General features: G+C 42.9%; 1 protein-coding gene across 13 annotated transcripts in view; it reads right to left on the bottom strand.

Moving 5' to 3' along the window:
* ANKRD6 (ankyrin repeat domain 6) overlaps positions 1-22,010 on the bottom strand; it is an 89,151-nt gene that overhangs the window by 9,120 nt on the left and 58,021 nt on the right. For 5 of the 13 annotated variants that reach the window (XM_074538511.1, XM_074538510.1, XM_074538513.1 and 2 more), the window contains 10 exons: positions 17,967-18,065; positions 9,680-9,778; positions 9,078-9,176; positions 5,756-5,854; positions 4,743-4,841; positions 3,058-3,156; positions 2,765-2,842; positions 1,854-1,958; positions 1,467-1,607; positions 1,061-1,237 (listed from right to left, as the gene is read on the bottom strand). In XM_074538511.1, the coding sequence (XP_074394612.1) occupies positions 1,061-1,237; positions 1,467-1,607; positions 1,854-1,958; positions 2,765-2,842; positions 3,058-3,156; positions 4,743-4,841; positions 5,756-5,854; positions 9,078-9,176; positions 9,680-9,778; positions 17,967-18,065 (1,095 nt within the window). Of the gene's footprint in view, positions 1-1,060; positions 1,238-1,466; positions 1,608-1,853; positions 1,959-2,764; positions 2,843-3,057; positions 3,157-4,742; positions 4,842-5,755; positions 5,855-9,077; positions 9,177-9,679; positions 9,779-15,283; positions 15,623-17,966; positions 18,066-22,010 lie in introns of those variants that run through there. The other 8 variants (XM_074538508.1, XM_014264945.3, XM_026791578.2 and 5 more) reach the window with 5 other exon arrangements.

The following is a 22,010-nucleotide window of genomic DNA, read 5'->3' as shown; positions in this document are numbered from 1 at the left end:
AAGAAGACAGACAAGCAAAAAAGGAAAGGAGAGAGGAGCATCATGTATTTCAGGAAATACTGCATGGGAGTCTAGCGCTATTAAACTAATCTTTGTGAACAGATGAGATTTGTGTACAAGTCCTGTCTGCTTTCTGCACCTCTCTACTCCCCAAGTCCTTCTGCACCTCTCTGCCCTTTTATGCCTTTAAGGTATGAAAGGTCCCCCAGCCCTCCTGATGTCTGCTATAGGATAATTCCATAGTGCTCCTGTCTGAAAATTTCTCAAACATTACATGGAGAGGTTGGAAAGCAGTAAACAGCCAGTAAAACCTTAGAAGTCTGACTTCAATGGTCTTCAGAATCTGCTGAAATTCTGAACTACAGGAAGGGATTTACAAGAGCTGATGGATGGATGTGAGAAGCTAAGGAAATGAAAGGATAGACCTTCCAGGAGTACAGTGTCTACAGGATAATTTAATGACTGTTCTTATGCTTTCTTATAAATGTCTACTGGTAATTTATTGCATAATAAAGTGACTAAAATAGTATTCTCCAAACTGGAATAAATGCACGTGGCCTGTTAGCTCCAGGTTTATTTGTTTTCCAGTTTCTACAGAAGTCCTGCCCCCAGTAAATATAGAATACCCGAAGACATGTTGCAAAACCCAAAAAGAACTGGAACAAAATCTATTGAGATTACTCGGCCTCTTGGCTGAGTAATAAGCAGTAAGCTTTGGATTCTCACACACTGCTTTTCCTTGGAAATTTTCTTTCTCCTGTCAGAGCTCTTAATGTTCCAAAGTATATAATGAAAGTTCTCATGTCATTTCCAATCACCCCTTATCTTTGCAGATCAAAACTACTTAAGTATGTCTTCTTTAACAGGCACAAAACCAGCTTATTGTTTACCAGACTTCAGGCCAAAATGCAGCTGGAAGCCTAAGCAAGGAAAACCAATCCCAAGGCATGATTTCCTGCCCCTGAGAGTGCAGTTAGTGGAGCATATTTTCTGCCCATTACCTGTGTCCCAGCTGCCCAGGCTCCCTGCAGTGTGTCCCTGTGTGAGGGCAGTGGCTCACCTGCATCACCTTGCCGTCCTTGCCTCGGTACAGCGTGTAGAGCTGGTAGGCTCGCACCTCGTGGGGAGGGGGTGGAGAGGGGCAGTGGTGTTTGCTCCTGCGCTTGGGCGCGTTCTTCTGGGGCTGAGGGACTGCCTGCTGGTCAGCTGGGGAGATGGGGTCTGAGAGTGCTGAAACCTGCATAACATACACACAGTGTTTTGCCTATATGAGCCCCTTGGTAAACTATTCCTGGTGGGAATGGGACAAATTTACTGTGACAATTACAGCAAAAATTACTTTTATCTGAAGATTATCTCTGCCCCAGGAGCATGGGGGGGCTGCTGCCCCAACACACCAAAGGGACCCACACCACTTCTGAACAGCTATCCCTTCTTTCTCTCAGTTGTTTTAAATCTACTTATACCTTTTCCTTTGGCTTTTTCTTTTTGCTCTTCTTCCCTTTGGGATCTGGTGAGGCTGACCGGGGTTTATCCTTCAGATTGTTCTTCCTTTCTGGGGGCTGGTCGCTGCTTGGTGTGTCATCAGCAGCTGAGACACTGCCCTGCTTGAAGCAAAGACAGGGAGTTCAGAGCAGTTGAAGAGATGGGGAAAAGGAGCCTCTTCTTCGACTGCCCAGCTTTAAGCTGCTCTGCACATGTGAGTGGGAAATGCTTTAGCAGCAGAGCATAACAAACTGCCTGGGGCAGCTGCTGGGGCCATGCACAGCGATGGCTCCACAGACTGTGTCCTTAATGGGTGTTGGTGACAGTCCCCCCTTACAGCAGATCCAGCTGGTAATGCCAGGCTGTACCTTGCTCTGCACCACTTCATCCCGTGGCACCGACTGGGCCCTCCTTTCCTCCTTCAGTCTCTCTCTCTTCTTCCTCAGGCTTCTCCCACGGTTAAAACGCGAGACCTGAAGACAGACCACACTGTTACTCAGTGATGTCATGCTCTTTCCTACTACAGAAGACAAGTAACAGAGCAGACCTTTTCCTTTTCTGAAAGGCAACAGATAAAGGAGAGTGCACTGCCAGATGGACACTGATGAGCCAAGCAACGTGGGTGGGTGTTCATGGCTGTGAAAACACACCAGCACTGAGCTCAGTCTCTTGGGGCACTCTGCTGTCCCCTAGAAGGTTAAGCACCTCCTCTGATGTCCTTGGGCTGGTTCCCAAGCCAAGCCCAGCCCTTTTCGTGCAGAGGTGGCAAGGAGGAGGGCAAGGATTGTGCCTGGTCTCATGCCCTCCTGCCTTCTGGCCTGAAGAGCATTGCAGCATTTCACACACAGCTGCAAAGTATAAACAAGCCATAAACATTTTGTCCCTGTTGCAAAGCATCCTCCAGTGCCAACCACCCTTCTGGGGATGGGATATGTCAGAGGCAGGCAGCAGAGACACAACTCAGGGGCTTCAGGGTACAGGGCAACTTTCTAACCCCTGGGCCACTGCAGGGAACAAGTGCCTCTGAAAAAGTGCCACCCCTTGCCAGTCAGGACACAGCGACATTTGACAGCACTTCATGCTAGCTTCATCTGCACACCTTGCTCACTTTGGGGAGTGAAAGGCTCTATGTCAATAGACCTGAGCCCAGCCCACAATGCCAGCAGAAATGTAGGAACATTTCACAGCAGAAGGCAAGGAGCAGGGGATGCAGCCTCCCAAGATTAAGTGGCCTCAGCTCCACGTGTATGTGTGTGCTGGGGAGAGATGTGTAATGTACCTGTGACGCTTTAGTGAGCAGGAGCGCTACCTCGGGGTTATTGTGCTGTCTGGCAACCTCTAGAGGGGTCTGGCCTGCCTGAGAGAAAAAAGAAAACAGCATTTCATTCAAAACAAGCTACTGGAAACATGAAATTTCTCCAACCAAGTTCAGTATATACTCTCTGCACAAGAGTAAAGTGACTAATTGCATTAATTTGCCCAGATATAATTCAACACTTCACAACCAATGAGGAATGTTGAAGAGACTCTACATCAACATAAAATACCAGAGAAACTCTGTGTCCTGCTTACATTGTTGACAACGGATGCATCAGCCCCTGCCTCCAGCAAGAGCTTCACCACCTTCTTGTGATTTAGAGCAGCAGCTACATGGAGTGCAGTATCCCCTGCCTGCAAGTCAGAAAGCAGAAAACAAACTTGTGACACTAGTCCTTGGGTCTCATCCTACAGAATTCACACCTTCCTAAAAGATGCTCAGAGATGGAAAATAACCTACACTTGCTGATGCAACAATTAAGCTTAAATAAGGCCTGGTCAATAAAAAATGACTGACTGGGGAGGAGGATGACAGGAGGGGGCAAAGAGCTACCTCAGCCTGGGTTTGAGAAATGCAGCTGGGGCGCTGGTGATCTGATTTATCTAAACCAAGTGACACATGACGCAGCTTGGAGACAGCCCAGCTCTACCTCCAGTAAATGGATACGACATCTGAGGGTAGAACAAGTTTTCCTACAACAACCTTCTCTTCCTTTTTTTCCCCTCAGGTTTGATTATTTGGTGTGCAGGTGGTGATGTATCACATTACTCAGGAATACTCAGGTAAGTACTGGCAGTGAGGTGGTTGGCATGCTCCTCACAGGTTTCCTCAGGAAGAACAGGCTTTGGATCAGAGCCAGGAGGCAGTCTGGGTCCAGCACTAACACACTGCCCTGCCCTTGTCCTGGTGCAGTGAGGTGAAGACAGCCGGGATCAGATTTGGGCACTGGTAACAGAGCCAGCAACTGTTCAAGTGGGACTGGACACGTGTGTACAATGCCTTCCTGTATCCCTGGTCTTGCATTTGGCCTTCATAAAATTAGACTTCCTCAGGACTAGTGCCTGTTGCTGACTTAGATGAGGTGTACTCCTAAATCAAATCATTCTATGGGCAAATATGGAATAACTTCAGGTAGTGCTGGGGAATGAGGGAAAGGGATGTCTCTCTAGGCTAGGTTCACACCAGTCCATCTTAATATTCAGTAGCTCATTTTGCAAGTTAAAAAACTCATTTCCAAATAAAATTACATAGTAAATTTCACATGCTGAAACCTATTTTGTTTGCTGTAATATCTCATAATGAAAAAAGAACATTAAATGTACGGTTCAGAAAACATCTTTATGATCCTCAATTACACATGTAAGGTTTCCCAGGAACATGAGAAAACATGGTTAAGCACCACATAATATGTTTATGTAGCAGATTTAAAACGTTTTAATGTACCAATTTCATTCCCTTCTACTACCCAATTATGCTATGCTGTAGGTACAGCAATCAGTTACTTCCCTATAAAACAACTATGGATGATTAATCCTAGGCTGGACAGATCATTACTTTGAATTTAGAGCATGCTTTGTCTTCACTTTTATGTCCCCTTAATTCCCCCTACTGCAAAATGCAGCAAAGTATTCCAGAAGAATTTGCACTTTAGTAGCATCTAAATGTCAGTGAGTTGTGCTTCACAATGTCTCTGTAATGGCTATAAGATCATTAAATCACCTCATAAATAAGCAATGCTTTAAAGAAATAATGCAAATGTGATGGCAAAATAATAAACCACTGATATGCCATTACTTTAAGGCTATTCTTAAAAGCTTAGGCATTTGGTGGTACAGTGGAACACACAGAGTGAAGCAGGATTGCTTGGGCAGGAATTCCTCTTCCCAACAACTGGCCATATGCAAAGGGCACAGAGTCACAATGAGGTTCATGCACTGACCTGGTTCTTTTCATGGACAGAACAGAAAGCACTGAGCAGCACCCTAATGATGGGCAAGTGATTATAACGAGCAGCCACATGCAGACAGGTATCTCCTGCCTGCAAACAGAAACAAAGCTCTGAGCATGTAATCACTGTGAGAAAGCCTGTACTCATCATGATGTTCAGGGATGAAATAATCCTATTAAATCAGAAAGAGCAGTAAACACCACACACCTCCACAGAACAGCAATGCTGTCTTCTCTGCAGTACAAAATCTGCTATCATGGGTGGGAAAGTTTAGCAAGAGCTGGGGTCAGGAGAGGTGAGAGCATGAATTCTTTAACCACTGATGGGAAATACTGAAAAAATAAAATGCTATTTTACTGGTACTACAAACCCGGAGTTAGTTGTATTTTCCCATTAAATCTGTTCTTCTGAACCACAACCCAGTGCAATTTGGAATCTCAACTTAGGATTCCACATAATGTAGAAAACATGAGTGGCAGCCAGAGCAGCATTCCCATGAAGGGTGGCACTTGTGCAGCTGAGCCCAGGAGCTGACAAAATCCCACAGGTTTCCATTTCTCTGCCTGCTTTGTTACCAAGTTATCAAGCTGGGCAAAAATATCTGGCTTCCTTTTGTAGATTGTTTTTTTTCTTCATCATGGCAGAATCATTATAAAATAGGAGGAAAACTGTCTGAAACTGAAGCCACCTTGAATCTAGTAATTTGAGAGATAGACACATGGTATATAAGATCTGCAGATCTGAAGCCTTTCACCATTGTCTGTGCAACAGCAAAACCCCATTTGGTTCCTTCTCTCCTTGCTCAAGAGATGGGTACAAGTAGTGCAACGCTCAATCCTACCAAAAGCATTCCTGTGCATGGTGTATACAATGGTTGAGTAGTGGGGCTTTTTCAATATAATTTATAATAAAAATCATTGCTTAAAGCCTTTCTGAGTATTTCTACAAGTTAAAGCAATATACCTAAAACAAAGTCACACAAAAATGTTATTTCCAAAACTCACATTATTTTTGAGGTCTGCTCGAGATCCTCCAAGTAACAAAACACGAGTACTCTGGGAATGGCTATTCTGGCAAGCCAGGTGAAGAGGTGTGTTACCTGCCTTAGAGAAATACAGGAAAATATAAAAGCCATATTTAGATATTGGACATAAGCATTAAAATATAAACCCTCACAGATCTTTGCTAAAGAAGATCCAACCAAGGGTGGGAAGCTGTTGTTTTCCCAAAGATATGAGATGAAGGAACCCAGAGACTGAAATCTCTGCTTCAATGGCTTACCTGGGATATAATAAAGGCACAAATAGGACAGTATAATGATATCTGCATTGGTCAAATCTGTTTACAAGAAGAAAGAACTCTAGAAACTGTCTCGTTTATTAGTCTCAAACAGCAGTATTCAATACTTAATTTAAAGAACTGTAATTCTTGCGGTTTGGGTTTCCCCCATGCACAGACACAAAAAACCAAATTGCCATGGTATGGGATCTTTGATCCCAGCCACAAATGTTGCAGGGTATTGAGCAGACTCCTGTCACAACTCCTGTCTCCTTACAATTGTAATGCAAACCAGCTTGAACTCTGGCTGGGTCTGCAGGTGCTCTCACTGGGCAGGATACAGATTTTAGGCTACCAAGAAGCTTTGTTCAGAAGGCACACCAGTCTCCAGCCAAGATGGGAAGCGAGGGCAAAAAGCCACCCAAGCTGCAGAGAATCACATGCTATGGTTCCTCAAAGAAGAAAAGGTGCAGAAGTGGACAGAAATCAAAGAAGTGCTGGCTTCTGTATTATCTTTCGAACACAGTGAATTATTTTATTGGTCTGACAAGTTTTTCTGGCATCATTTGGTTTTTGTTGGTCTGAAAACATTCAGGGTTTTTGGCTCTTGGGAGCTAGAAATTAAATTAGCTCACGTAAAAAGGTTTACCAGGCTTACTACGCTGTCTGTTCACCTCGATTTTGTCCTTTGATTTGCCCGCCTTACTTTCAAGACACAGATCAAAGCTGCAGGGTTTGAATTACAAAAGCCAACTCTTAGATGTGGTCTTAGGTCTTCACTTCCATATTATAGACCTGAATATGTGTGTCAGCCTCTAAGCTGTGGCAGACACGAACATTTCTCTTCTCAGCTAAATTGTGTTTAAGTGTCAATTTTTCCCCTCACAGGTTTATCTCTGAAAAGCCTCTGCAATGCCTTTATCATTTGGTGTTTGGCAGGTTGGCCCTGGTGGGAAGGCAGAGATCCTGTGCAGCAGGTGAGGACTTCAGTTCTGGGAGAATGGCATTGCCAAGGTCAGAGCTCAGAGTGGCTCATCTGCCTCATCTCCCGTGGGGTGACAAATCTCTCACCAACTTCTGAGAGGGAGAGAAGCTCCAAGCTGTACCAGTCTGGGAATCTTCACTGAAATGTACAGACTGATGAAGAATCTAAAAATAAGGATCTACGACTGATCTCACTGGATGATCTGTCAAAGCAGAAAAGGTTTTATTAAGCCAACGTAAATGAAAATAAACTGCTTCTCCAGGGTGACTATGGTGCAGGAGAAATACAGCTACCCAAAACACAGTGTCAAATTCTTCCCATCTTCTGGTGCTTCACAGGTTTGGCAAATCTAGCAGCCCATATCTGTCCCATCCATCCAAAACCACACAACACCCAGGTGTAAGTGAACAGCCTGTGGGATGCTCCTGCCCATGGCACTCAACCCTGGCTGCCAGAAAAGCTGACAGAATGATAATGCCTTGTCATCAGTAACACAAAAAGCTGACAGAACAGAAACCATTTTGGGATTAAGTGGACTTAAGCTCTTAATTTTTCCTGAAAACAAAGGTAAAAGCAGGTGCAAGCATGCATGATTCCCACATTTTTCAGCAGCTCCAGACAATATATCTTGTCCATTAAAAACCACCCAAAGAGTAAAATGCAAAGGGCAAGACATCAAAGACTAGCACAGGAGCTGCTCAGGCAGTATTTAAGTTTGCCAGTCATATTTCAGCCATCAACCCTGCTGAGCTGTTGTGCACATACTTTCCCAGAGAGGCTGCCTCCAGCTGACATAAACTGGATTGTAAGTTAAATCTTCTAATTCTCTGAGGCACCCAAGCATGCAGGATAATCAGACTTGCATCTCAAGCCCACACCTTTGCACAGAAGTGTATGGGTATACACAGAAAGGCGTATCCAGGGACAGCAGCAAAATGGTTCACAAGCTTACAGTCAAGCATGAGAGAAGTTTTCTAAAATATCCTTGATACAAATCTAGGTGGACATTACAGCAAAAGTAATTACAGTAAATAAAAATTGGTAGTTGAAGTAATACAAAAGAAGGAATACACATAAAACAATATCGAAGACGATGGAATTGCAGACCACAGTCATCCCAACTGTGCAAATATATGCTTCTATAGTGCCTATACACTCATGCACATACAGAAACACTGTGCCCAAGCATCATGCCTTTTTACTCTAAACCTTAGGCTTTGACCAGCTGTCTCCTTTCTTTCCCAGCCCTGTTTCAGTTGTTGTTTTAGAGACACATGTACCAAAAATGCTCAGAGATCCCCTAAAGCACTCCCAAAGCCCTCTCCCTGTCATGCAGGGCACTGTGATCTCACCAACCCAGCAGCACAGCTGTCCAAGCCCTGACTCTGCTCACACCATGGGCTGCTAACACCATTTCCTGGACTATTCCATTAACTTCTGAATTACTGAATTGAAGTGCCCCTCAGTTATAACAATTAGAGTGGAACTAAAACCCTTTACTTTGTTATTCTTTCCTCTAAATGGCTCTCAAGGTATTATAAATATCAAAAGGAAGATAATCCAGGTTCATTACAAAATTCTGGAAAGACACTATGCTAATATATTAGGAAAAACTTAGTAACAAAAGACACTTTTTTTTTTGTTTCCCCCTGTGGCTTACATTCCTTTGGCTGTTTAATTTCTGGAAAAAAAACAGATTTTCAGTACCTTTTTCTTATTAGAACAATTTATTTCCATTTTAAATCACACCAATCACAATGAATCTCCTCAGTATAAATTAGAGCACCATGGAGATTTCCACAGGAATGGCACTGTTCCTCAGCTGTAATTAATGTATCATTCAACGCGTTATTGAGTTTCTCCTGCGTCAGCTGTCAAAATATGAATTTCCTAATGCCTGTGGATGAACCATCCAGGCATGATAAATGAAAAGAAAAAGAAGAAAAAAGTCCCACTAAGAGCTGGCTCCCCACCTGCTGAGAAATGGCATGGCCAGAAATCCCCAGTTCTGAGAATCAGCCACCTTAGACCAGAACTGAAAGCTCCTCCTGCATGGGTCTCACCTTGTTCTTGGCAAGAACGTTGGCTCCTGCTTTAACAAGCACTTTGGCAGACTGACTGAATCCATGCCAACAAGCCTCATGAAGAGCAGTGTTCCCATCCTGAGGAGCACACACACAAGAGCAGAATGTTAAGGGCTGTATAACCAACGTACTCTCTTAAAAGTATTTTCATTTCCTACTAGCTTATTTTCTATCTTATTCTTATAAGAGGGTAAAAACATTGCTATTTGTCTGGAACTTGAAATTAGTTCTATTTACTCCTAAATTAAACTTACAGTCTGGGATTCTCAAGTTTCTGGGATAATCATGGGAACTGTGCAGCCTTTTGCGTAGGGTGTAATATGGCTGTACATTCCTTTAATTCATCCCTTAATGAGCTGAGAACAGACTCTTAGACCAAAAACTATCAGCCTAATATAGAAGCATAACTAAACCAGTAATTTGTATTAAAGAGATGGTACAGTTTTTTTTTCCAATGTAATTGTTCCAATTACTCCTGAAGCATCAGACACTTACTAAGAAGTATAAACTTTCTCTCTGAGACCTTAACATTACTGACTGCCCAAGCTGCCATTCCACAGGGCTTTTGTTTTGTTTGTTACCTTGTCTTGTCTGTCCAAAGCACAGCCCTCTTGAATGAGAGTTGCTATTATATCAGTGTTCCCTACAACAGCAGCCCGGTGCAGTGCTGTCTGGTCACCCTGCAAAAAGAAGCACATTTGTAATTGGTACAATTCCCACCTCATTTTGACTTAATGCAAATGCAGACAACACACACAGGGGCTGCATCTTTGACACACATACTGATTAAATCCAAGCTGCTTTGAAAACAGTCCCCTAAACAACTACCATAGAAGTTTCCAAGATTAATAAAGTTATTGCAAGTATCAGAGCTACAAACCATTTACAGAAGTTTGCAAGTCATCACAATCCCATATACAGTGCTGAAGCATTCCAAAAACATGGCAGTGTCAGAAGGCAGTGAATTGGATACATTTGGCTCTACATGTCTAACAGTCATCAGTGTCTGTAGGGAACTAAAGGGAATTACAGGCTGTCGTAATTCATCATCATGATCCTCCAGGACTTACACTAACTGGATAAGGCTCTCCTGCTCTGGCTCTGATTGCTCCATCAGCCCTGCTTAGGATAAGGAGCACGAGATGAGATTGGTCTCTTCAGCACCTCTGATGAATTTACCAATTACTGCTAAGAGTGGAGGCAACTTTACCATGAGAGCCACAACTGCAGGACCATCCACTTGTTCCACTCGAGCAACTGAGCCATCTTGAGGTCCAAATGACTTTCCTTTCTCTTTGACTTGCCATGTAACAGCAGCAAGGAAGTCTCCTACATCAGTTTATTTCCTTCAAGGTTTCCAAAATAAACTGTCCTGATGTGGTCATCTGGTCTGACTGCCCATCTATCTCCTCTCTAACAACTGCTGAACCCATTTGCTGAGCTAGAGAGCCCAAGGTCAGTTTCCAGAATCCTTCCAGAAAGTGAAGACTCAGGAAACTTAAACCATTGTCCTTGCCCATCAGGGATTATCTATGTTTTTATGTGCATGTTGGTAGAACCTGATAAAAGAGAGGCAAGAGAAGGATTTGTGAAGCGATGTGTAGGGATGTAAAACAGGGATCAGTGGGAAAATGAGGTAGCTCCACTGCTGCCACAACAACTGGTTTTGGCTTTCCTTTGAAGTTGCTTTGAACCAGGAATGCCAAAGCACAGCCTTAATCCAGGAACAGAGACAGGCTTCAAAGCTGCACACAGACTTGTTTGGGATTAATAAACAGATTTGGAATCCAATCCATTTCTGCTTATCTAGGTGATGGTCACCACAAACACACGCAGCGCAGAGATATGCCATGTGTCCTAAAAAAGCTTGCAGGAAATCAAGTCCTAAATAGACACAAAATTTCTCTGGTAAAATTCTTCATCAGATAATAGCATATTATATTAAATACTGAAATCAGAGGAATTTCTTTATTTTTTATTCTAGAGTGTCCAAGTCTTTAGATAACTGGCTTATTTGAACAATTTGTTCTCAAAGGCAATTAGCAGCAGACTTAAAAATTGCTCTTGGTGGGGTTCTTTTGTGCTAAAGACACCAAAATAGTTATTAATCTATAAAAAAATGAGCATTGCCAACCACAACCTTTCAGTAATCCCTACCAATAAATCATTAATTTGGCTTATAATAATGAAGTTGATTTTAAAAAATAGTGTTGAAGGTGCTTTTTAAAAGCCTCCTATCTATTTTTTGTTGTTGTTTCTAGAGGTTAGGTATTTTGACATTTGTTCTTGTGACTGGAAATATATTTCAGAGGATTTCAGCAAAGGCAGTAAAGCTTCCAGGAAGTGGAAACAAAAAGAATTGGAAAATTGACAGCATGGCAAGTGCTCTGAACTTATGTATTTGTTCCAAATTCAAAGACAACCAAAATGTTATGGAAAATGTCCAAATTATACCATCTCACAAGAACAAATGTCAAATAGTTACTGGTTACTATGACTACATGGAAATTTGCTCACCAGCAAACTAAGGAAGAATTTTATATCTGATTTTTGATAATGGCACAGCTACTATTACTGCAGTAGTGAGTCATGTGGGACAGTGCAAAAATCATTTTATCTGACTATCATGAGGTGGAAAGTAATCTGCCAACCCACCCCTGCCAAGTGGTATTGATGTACCAGCAAATCCACAGAAGATATTATAAAACAGACTAAAACAAAATGGCAACTGCCATTGCAGTGGATGGAATCTGAACAGTAAATGATTGGTTCCTGCCGCTTTCCATTTGGGAAAATTACTGTGGAGAAGGCAAATTTGGGGCAGAAATGGATTGTACAGGATTTGGTTTGTAATTAAGGATCTTCCTACTGGGACAGTTTAAATAAAGGCTGTTCCTGTCCCCACATCACAGTAAGTGCAGTGAGGCCAAAGAACATTCAGCTTTTGGGGCTTTGTTGATATGACAGCTACTTCTAACAGCATCTCATTTAAATTAATTCATTTAAATTTTATACAAACATTTGTCTGTTTGGAAAGTGGGCTTCACACCTCACTGCTGCAAGACCAGGTCTTGGTAATTCCAACCCGTATACTGGGGCCATACACTGGGGATGCAGAGCAGCACTGGGACAGCTCCAGCCATGCCTAAGCTTTGTCCCAAAATACATTCTGGTCCCTAAAATAGACGTAGGTGAAGGGACACAAGTTCTGCAAATGGCAGGCTCAAGTGCCTCCTGCCCAAGGTATGAGCTTTGGTTATGACACCTTCCCTACACGACCAGCCAAGAGTAAGGTCCAACCCACACCCTGACTGGACAAAATGAGCACCTCATCCATGTAACAGGGAGTGTCAAAGGATAGCTCAAATCTTGTTTCACCAACTGAGGCACCTCCCAGTGAAGAGAGAGCACGCATCATTGTCCTGGTGAGGGTCTGTCCCTGCCAGCACCAGACCCCTCAGCCAGCAGGACTGGGCAGCACCTGGTCCACTGTTCCCTTACACCTCAGCACAAACAGTCACCTTAAAGTGCTGTGGAAGCTGAACCACCAGGTTGTGATGGCTTCTGTGTGACAGCCACTGAGCAACCCAGCCATGGAGAGCACAGCCATCCTATAAATAACAGTGCCTGCACCACTGCACTCTAACCTGCCTTCCCTTCCCATCAGCAGTGGAGCAAATCCCTGCCTTGCCTTTCACAGAGTCCAAGGAAACGGATGAGTTGTGGTTTTTTCACAGCATGAATTTTCAGGCAGTGTAATCACAGACTTGTGTACCTTTTATTAATTACTGAAATAAATGTCTCTGGAAGCACTCACTACAATTCTGTCTTTAGCAAAGCATTAGGGGTCTGTTCCAGAGGCTCAGAGAGCAATTACATCGGTAAATGCGTATTAACCGTCCAGACTATTATGTTGGGCACAATTTATGATTCTGCTTCCAAGAGATTTATGCCTTAGGAACAGACTGCAGATCAGTAGCAATGAAGAGAGACAATTCCAGAACCGTGTCACAGAAACATGACCTTGACAGAAACAACAGTCTGCTCAAATGCAGATGTGGGCCCAAAGCCAAAAAGCCTTAAGTGAGGCTCGTCAGAAGTAAGGCACTAAGGTCTACACTGGTGAATCTTAAACCCCCTTCCTCAGACTCTGCCTAGCCCTGAAGGCAGCCCAAACTCAGGGAATTCCACTCCAAGATGTCCATGCCCTGGACATGTCAGCTTGCAAGGCAGGTACAGGGCACTGCATCAGGGTGGCACAGCACACCCTGGCCCTGCACAGCCCCAGTGCAGGCAGCTCCCCTGCTCTCTCTGGCCCTGTGAGTGCTCTTGCCACACACCTGATGGAAGCAGATCCAGGCATGTTGCAGGTACAGACACCACTCTCCAAAATAAAGCCAGAGAAGGAAGTGGCCACTGGTTTTTCCACAGTAGCCCAGAGATAGCAGTGCTCACTCACTTTGTCTTGCCCTGGCAGCACTGCAGTGTTGAAAGTTCTCCAGTTTTAGGAAAAAATCTTGGTATTCATTGGGATAGTAAGAGGCTGACACTTGGAGACTGGGATAGAAATCTGCATGCACTGATGCAGAGGATGCAGAACTGCACATCTGAGAGCTCTACCTGCAACAGGGCTCCTGCACAGCAGCAGGTACATTTCAAGAGAGGGGAACCAGGCTCTTTACAGAGGGCTTAAACACCTGCTTTCAGGAGAGGCTTACAGGCTGCGAGTCCTGAAGAAAGGCAGACACCTAAATCTTGATTTTTCCTCATGGACTCTGGCATTACCCTTTCTTTAGCACTGTTCTGTTGGCATGACTGTTGGCATTTGCTCAGTGTCCTGATGTTTGCAACTATTTCCCTGAGCTTCCTCATGTGCTATCCTAAAACAGTGGATGTAACCACTGGGACCAGGCACTTGGAAATAGGGCAGGTATCTATTTACATCTGAAGTTTACCCCAAGGGAAGGAACGAAACAACAAAGTGTCTTCCAATACAGTCTCAGGTAGACTTCTGACAGCTCTCCTGAATTACTGGAGTCTCTCTTACAGACTCTACAGACCCAAATGAGTGAGATTTGGTTTACATTAGTTTGAGTAAATGTTAATTTTTCCTTTCTCTGATTTAAAAAAACCCGAACTATAACCACATTTTTTCCTGCCCATTCCTGTTCTCCAGAGCATCCAACAGTTGTACAATCTCCTTTAAAGCCCTTCTCCCATGTGACACTTTGCCTCCTCACTTCTATGTTTGCAGAAATCAACAGACTATCTTGCTGCTGGAGAATTGCACCAAAATCACAGAAACATAGAATGGTTTGGGTTGGAAGGGACCCTAAATATCCAACTCCCTTCCCATAAGCAGATACACCTTCCTCTAGACCAGGTTGCCCCATCCAGCCTGGCCTTGCACACTTCCAGGGATAGAGCATCCACAACTTTGGCCAACCAAAAAATAAACAACCAAAACAACCAGAAAAAACTCATGGCTTCAATCCCTGATACAAAGTGCTGAACAGCACTTGTAAGGTCATATAATATAAAATCAAGTCACTACATTCACAGTAGAAGAATCAAAATATTCTAAAGTTAAAATACAACCAAGTGTTAAATACTCGCAGGAGCCTACAAGCATATGTGGATATCCTGAAGCAGCTGTACACAAAGGGAACTGAATATGCTCTCAGGTTTCTCAGTGTCTCTGTGCTGGTCTCCTCTTTTGCTATAGAGAGGCAGTCGTGATACGCAGTTAAGAACAATTTCATTCTTGCACAATAAATGATGATGCATGACCAGCAGAAGTGATCAAGGCATGAAAAATAATCATGAACAAAACAAATTACAGCCTAAATGAAATGGGACCACAGGAATAAGCCACTTTGCACATTTCCATTCAGCTAGAAATTATTATGAACCCTGGGCTATTGTTCCATTTGAAACTAATTTTCTGCTTCTTAAACTGGAGCTTCCAGAAGGGAAGTTTCGGGACCTTTGCCCTTTGTTTTAACTGATCTTGCTTTCCCAGCTATTCTCAGGGGTGCAGGCAGGGCAGGAGAGGATGCAGAGCACAGAGCACCAAGCAGCCATGCAGCCATGCAGCACAGAGGGAGCTCGGCCTGCACCGGGGCTTGCAGCATGCACCGCGACCGGGCAGGCGCAGCGCAGGGGGGATGCACAAGAGCTCTAACCTCCTTCTCTCTTTCTGATCTTCTAGGTTCCTTCCTAGCCCTTCTCTTCTGGTTTCTCTTATTTTTTTCATCCTTGATTTCCTTCACCGGGACAATTTTCTCCTGTACTATTCCTGAGGCGTGTGCTGTGTGGACACTCATTGACCACTCAGAGATGGCACTGGGATCCCAGTAGGAGCTGGCAGTATTGGCAGGGAGAAGGAAGGAGTCAGCTCCTGGAGTGGCATATTCTACAGAGCTGGACTCCACCGGCTGAAATTCATAATAATCCCACTCCAGGCCACTGGAGGTCATTCTTCAACTAATTCTTAAGGCTCTTACTGTGTTTAGGGAATATATCTGTAGAACATGAAAGGGAGCATTTTAATCTCTCTGAAACAATTAGCAGTTTTTAAGTTTCTGCTTATCATCTGGCAAATTAAAACTTGTTCTTGAATTTGATCAAAACTCAAAAATGAAGCATTTGTGTTTCTCTTGTTACTTTGAAAAATAAAATTTAGGTGATAATTTTGGATTTTTTTGTGCTATCACAACAATGCCATAGACCAAAATTAAAAAAATAATCCGCATTTCAATTGAATACAATACTCCCCACTCTTACAGGTGTTTTCATATCTGAACCTAAATCCACATTCCTGGAAAACAGCAAGGAAACATACAGATGTTAATCAAAACTTGAGACTAAGATGCCTTCACTGCCACATAAGCAGACAGTAAAAGTGACTGAAGGCATAATCAAGAGATTGCAACTAAAAGACACTACAAACATTCTGTGGGGCATAAATTGTAAAAATTAGTTATACAAGGAGAAGCCATAAGCAGAGAACCTTCTTTGAAGACCTATTTAAAAGGAAAGCAGAAATATTTTAGTTAATACCTATTGCAAGCAAAAATCTTCATTTGGAGTTTTAGACTTCCTCCTTTGACAAGACAAAGCCAAACACATCCTTTGAAATTCAGAAACTCCTGAGGCTCTCCTCAATCCCAACCAAATTACTACTACACCTGAATACAGAGGTACACATCAAAATATATTTTAAAGAAATAGTATCTATGAATCCAATATGCATCTACTCTGCCCATATTTATCACCACATGTAGAAGTAGTATCCAATTGGGAACAAAGCCCCTAAGCTCATAAGACAGTAAGTCTTCTATGAGCTGAGTAATTCTACAAGTGCAGGACTCTTCACTGAACTGAAATTATGCTAAACACTGATTTACTGTTTTTCTAACATGGCTATCACATTTACATATAAACAGCACAGACTTTATTCCTAGATGATTAAAACAAATGAACCAGACTTATTCAAAAAACAGTTTCCACAGACACTCAATTTGAGCAAATCAGTGGAAGCTCTTGCTTTCTTAAAGCAACAGTTTTCTTTTCTCAGGAAAACTGGCTGTATTTTTAAAGTGTCTGCAATTTTGTCTTAAATACCTAATGAACCCTTTCTGCTGGGAGAAGTGAAAAAGCATACCCAGGATACATCTGAATAAACTGATTGTCCCATTGCACTTGCAAATCTGCTCCATTTCACAGATGGGCACAGGGAAAGAATAAAGAACACAGGGAGCAAATTTTCTTCCTAGAAAAACAAGTTTCCCTGCAGAAAGCTGGCCACATCAGTACCCCAGTCCCAAGTTCGTCAGGCAGACTGCTCACATCTCCCAGGCAATCTGCTACTCAGCAGCAGAAAAAGAAACCAGTTTTCCAGATGCTACAGACTTTTAACTCTCTAGATGCAAACAAATGCCCAAAGGCATTTTTAAAAGGCACCTAGACATTTCCTGTGTCCTTCTACCAGTCATACAGGTGGCTCTACTAACACCTTTGGACCTCTATGGCCTTTGAAGGCTCTCCACCTTATGTATTACAGGGAGAAAAAAGCAACCCTACCACCAACTTCTTCCAGCATGCCATCAGAAGTCAGCAATTAATTTTAAGAAATCATGGTTATTCAACTGCTACTGCACATTTCAGCATATACCTTTTTTCAGCAGTGAGGGAACTAAAACCATGTTACATGTCACTCCAAAGTGCCTTAAAGCCCAGTCCTAGATTAGAACTACGCTTACAGAAACCCAAGAAATTCCAGCAACTTACGTGTTTTACCAAATGAACACAAACTACCATGTGCTAAATTCAAAGCTGGCTGTTGTGCTGATGCCTCAGCACACACCACCTCAGAGATGTGAGCACTCCCACATGGAGCACGGTGCCATGAGCAGGATGGTCTCCCCATGGCACAGCACTGTGCTCTGGGCAGCTGCTCTGGATGCTGAGGGATGTGTCCACTCAAAAAGCACCTCCCACTCCAGGCAAACCCAAAAACTGGTTGTGTCCCCTACCTGATGTCCTCCAGTGGGTTCCCACAATGAACTCCTAGAGCATTTTTACCAGAAGCAGCAGATGATGACTCTCACACAGCCTGGCACAAGCAGAGCTCTTATAAAGCTCGGCAGCTTGAACAGGAGCACTGAGCTATTCACTGAAAACCACCACATTTTACATTGTTTCCCACGCTCTTTTGCATCTCTAATAGAGGTTACGTCTCCGAATTGGAAAATAGAGACAGATTTTGTTTCCATTTAATCCCACTTCAAAGAAGTGAGTGTCTACTGTTATTTGTAAATCACCTTTTCCCCTCCACCCCAAGGTTAGAAGGTTGTGTATACTTACATCATCCTGAATATCCAGATCACAACCTGCCTTCAACAAAACCTGGACAACGTGGAGATGACCCTTGTAGGCAGCAAGATGCAGGGGGGTCCGGCCATGCTATGAATGAGAAGAAAATAATAATACCTTAAGATTAATCTTTTGGCATGGTAGTTTAGAACAGTTTTATCTCCTTTTCATCATTCTTCTCTTTGTACCTCACTGTCTGAAACCTGCAGTTGTAGCAACTGACATGTATTAGTATGACAAAGGCTTTACCTTGGTTTTGTGAAAGCTGAAAACTTCTCCTCCACCTTCTGCAACATTTCAATTTACACTGAAATGTTGACACTCTACAAAAGGGATATTATATTCACACAAGGGTCCTTCCTTACAAATTCAGACCCAGCTCTGTATCTATGCCTAAGCAGAATTCATGACCCTTTCCTTTCTGTCCCTCTGGAGCATGGAACTGCTTTCACCTTCCCTCTGTACAGCCAAGTTGCAATAACTGGCTAATTCTTGTATTGTAAAGGGCACTGTCTTTGCAACCGAGATAAGAATTACTGACAGATGCACTGGCAGTTGCACATGACAGATGCACCCCTGAAAAGGAATGGAAGGCAGGTAGTCACTCCAAGTGACTTTGTGTGTATGACAATCACCTTCAATTCACAAAAGATCTGCCAGTTTTTTTTTGAGACAATACTTATTTTTATCTCTCTCTCAGTAAAATCTCAAAGTGAGTGAAACACCTGAAGATCAGTGAAACACCAACACTAAAACTGTTCACTGCAGACTATTTAATGGCCGTAAAGGAAACAGGATTCCAGCAATTGCTAAATTCACAAAGTATCTTCCCAAAGAATGCTGGTTTCTCCACTAGGCATTTTGTGAGGGTCACATTAAAAGTCACATGATTCTTCACCTGTATTTATTATAAATCTTCACTACTGGTGCTGTTGTCTATTTTTCCACCCAATGATTTATCCTACAAAGGAGCATAAACAGCCCTGACACATCAACCACAGAAGGGGCAAACACTTCAAGAGCTGTCTGACTATTGGCTTGAAGTACACAGAAAGCATCCATTGGCTCTCCAAGGTTTTAAGCAACTTCTTCACAAAGAAAACTACTTCAAGTATGTCATAAACCAAGCTCAAGAAGAGATTATTCATACAGCAAACCCCATACCCACATGCCTGGTAAAGCCTTGTTAACTTGGCCTTTTCAGAGAAAAACATTGTTGGAATCAACACAATGGTTTGTGCCATTCCTGATTAGTTGTGCTGTGCTTCAGAAACACTAAGTGTTGATCAATTGTCCTATCTTACTGACTTAAAGGGGCAGATCTGAGGACAAAATCCTCACTCACACTATGGCACATGGATCTCTCAAAAGCTGAATTTTGTCCCCTGCTGGCAGCAGCAGTTCATTCCCGTGACAGACTTCCATTCTAGCCCTGCTAAAGGTGCAGGAAGGGCTCGTTTTTGTTGTCACCACTGCCCCTGGGCACCATCCAGCCTGGGTGCCTCTGGCTCTATCTGGCCACAGGTCCCCAAAATCCTGTCCCTTTACTGAAGGGCACTGAGCTGCACTGACCACACTTCCTTCTCCATCACCCTGGAGGAGAGCCAGGGGTATGTTGTTGTTCCAGCTAACTCAACAGCAGGAGGCATAAAATGCCCAGGCAATAGAGGGATAAAAAGTTATAAAGAAAGGGGGTAAAAAGGAATAAAATAAAATGTTTGTAAAATACCAAATTGACAAATCATTCCCAACGATGAATAGTATGTTTGGATTATGAATATGTGCTGTGAATCAGCACATTCAGATTTACGGGAACTGACTTTCTACATTCCTTAATGACAATAAGTAAATCACCTAATCCAGGCATCTATCTCACTTCCTGGAAGGTTATTAATACACCATGAAAACAATTTATAGCAATCTGTGCATGGAGAAGGAAAAATCCCAAACAAACCCACCTTGAAGCCAGCTCATGTGCTTTAAAAGGAAACCATTAACAACATGAATGCATATTCCAGCAGGGCAACGTTCTGATAAGATAACCAGCTCTAACCACCACAAAAATGCTGACATGCAGTTAAAAGTACTGTGTTAAAAACAAGCTATGAAAGCAGAATAGGAGTTTATTTGAATACAAGGGACATATTTTCCTCACCAACACACCTTCCTGGGCAATTGCCACATGAACGATGCCTGCTGGCATGGTTGAGCTGGAAGACTACAGGATCATTTTAAATCCATTTTTATTTAGATTCTCTATCTAGAATCTATCTATAAGTTGAGAGGCATCTCACCTACTGGAAAACCTTATAGAAAGGCCTTCAGTAACCATAGTTTCTGCACACATGCAGTCCTTGAGTTCTTGCTGCTTTACAGGCACACTGTGAACAAAAACTGTGACACTAACCAGGAAAGGAGACTGGGAAGGAAGATCAATTCCAGCATAATACACTGATTAGAGGCTCAGGCTTTTGGAAGAGCACTGATCATCTCAAGATTAATCACAACCCTGCAAGAACCAGCTGTGCCAGATATTCTTCCCAGCAACACCAAACTGAGAGCAGAGATGGGTGGTACAGCTGAACACTGTTCCAGTGTGGGCAATGCAAACACTTGGAAAAACATCAAATCCCCCCCACAAATACACACAGACACAGGTATGGATGTACATACACATGCACACACCAATCCAGAACAAAATGTGAGGAAGATACAAGGCAATTTGGGTGCCATTTGTGCTGTGATGACAAATTCGGAGCAGAGCAATCCTTGGAGACAAACACTGAACAAGTCCATGCCACAGCAGCAAGTCAGGGCTGCTCTTGCCTTCACATCTTTAAGTCAAACCACCAGCCCACCAAGTTTTTCTCTCACAGCAATTTATCCTACCCAAAATACATAGGGGGCAGAGAGATGAAGGCAGACAGACAAAACTCCCTTGGTGTGTCTCCTCCATAAAGACATTTTGCACTGAAGGCAGCAGCAAAGAGGGAGTTTATCTGAATATATATAAGGGAAAGCAAACATACAAACGAGAGTGTCTCCTAGATGCTCACTTCAAGGACTCAACACCAAACCCAGGGACTTTCTACATGCAGATTACTGACTTAGAAGCTTGTGAGCTGTGCCAAATATAAACTGTAATGTTTTGGGGGTTATTACAAATACAAATGAGACACTGCTGCAACTTGGGATTAATGAACCAATAAACCAGTCATTCATATGTTAAAAAAAAGCAGCAATTTGGACTTCTATTCAAATGTAAACAATTGCTCCATCAGGCAACAAATCATACAAATGGCCCTGTGTCACGGACTTATTGACAAAATAAATGGGACCCACTGGGGCTGAGGCTGCAGCTCCCGGGCACTGTGACACGCTGCTGTAGCTGTGGGGTGCATGGGTCACAGCCAAGCACTGCAAACAGCCACGGGAAATTCAGCATAAAATGCAAGGGTAGGGTTCTGTTTGCATTAAATCTGCTCTCCAGCTTCCAGATATAGACAGGCAGCTGTCAATACACAGCACTTAAAGGCAGAATCCTCCCAGCATTGCTGCCAATGTGCATGCACTCCACAAGCAAACCCATACAGGGGGCCTTCGCACTGTAAGCTCCATGATCCTTCCTTGTGTTTAGCTATGTGTAGGTGCTTTTCTGGAGGTACATCCAGTTCTCCATCTCACCCTACTCTTGTGGTGCACAAGGACTGTTATTTATTCATCCATTCTGCACTCATGAAAAACATGCCTGTCCACATTTTATTGGAAAAGCCTGAAAGCAAAATCCAAGTCCTGTCGCATTGTTCACACTGATAATTTGTTGGACTGTTCTCCATGAATAACCTGCTCACTCAAGGCAGCAGAAAGCTTCTCATTGACTTCAACAGGCATTCAGCAAGTTCCTAAGTGTTTGTTAGTTCCTTTTAATTTATCTTTATTTATTGTTTAAAACAGACACAAATAGCTTTTCAAACTGAAGGAGTGCAAAAATGTGAAAGCACCAAAACATTTATTTTTTTGCTTCTGTCTTAGCTT

Source organism: Zonotrichia albicollis, chromosome 3, assembly GCF_047830755.1.
Source record: "Zonotrichia albicollis isolate bZonAlb1 chromosome 3, bZonAlb1.hap1, whole genome shotgun sequence".
In the NCBI taxonomy this organism is placed as follows: Eukaryota; Metazoa; Chordata; class Aves; order Passeriformes; family Passerellidae; genus Zonotrichia; species Zonotrichia albicollis.
Note: the sequence above shows the minus strand (reverse complement) of the source record. Positions and strands in the feature narration are given on the sequence as shown.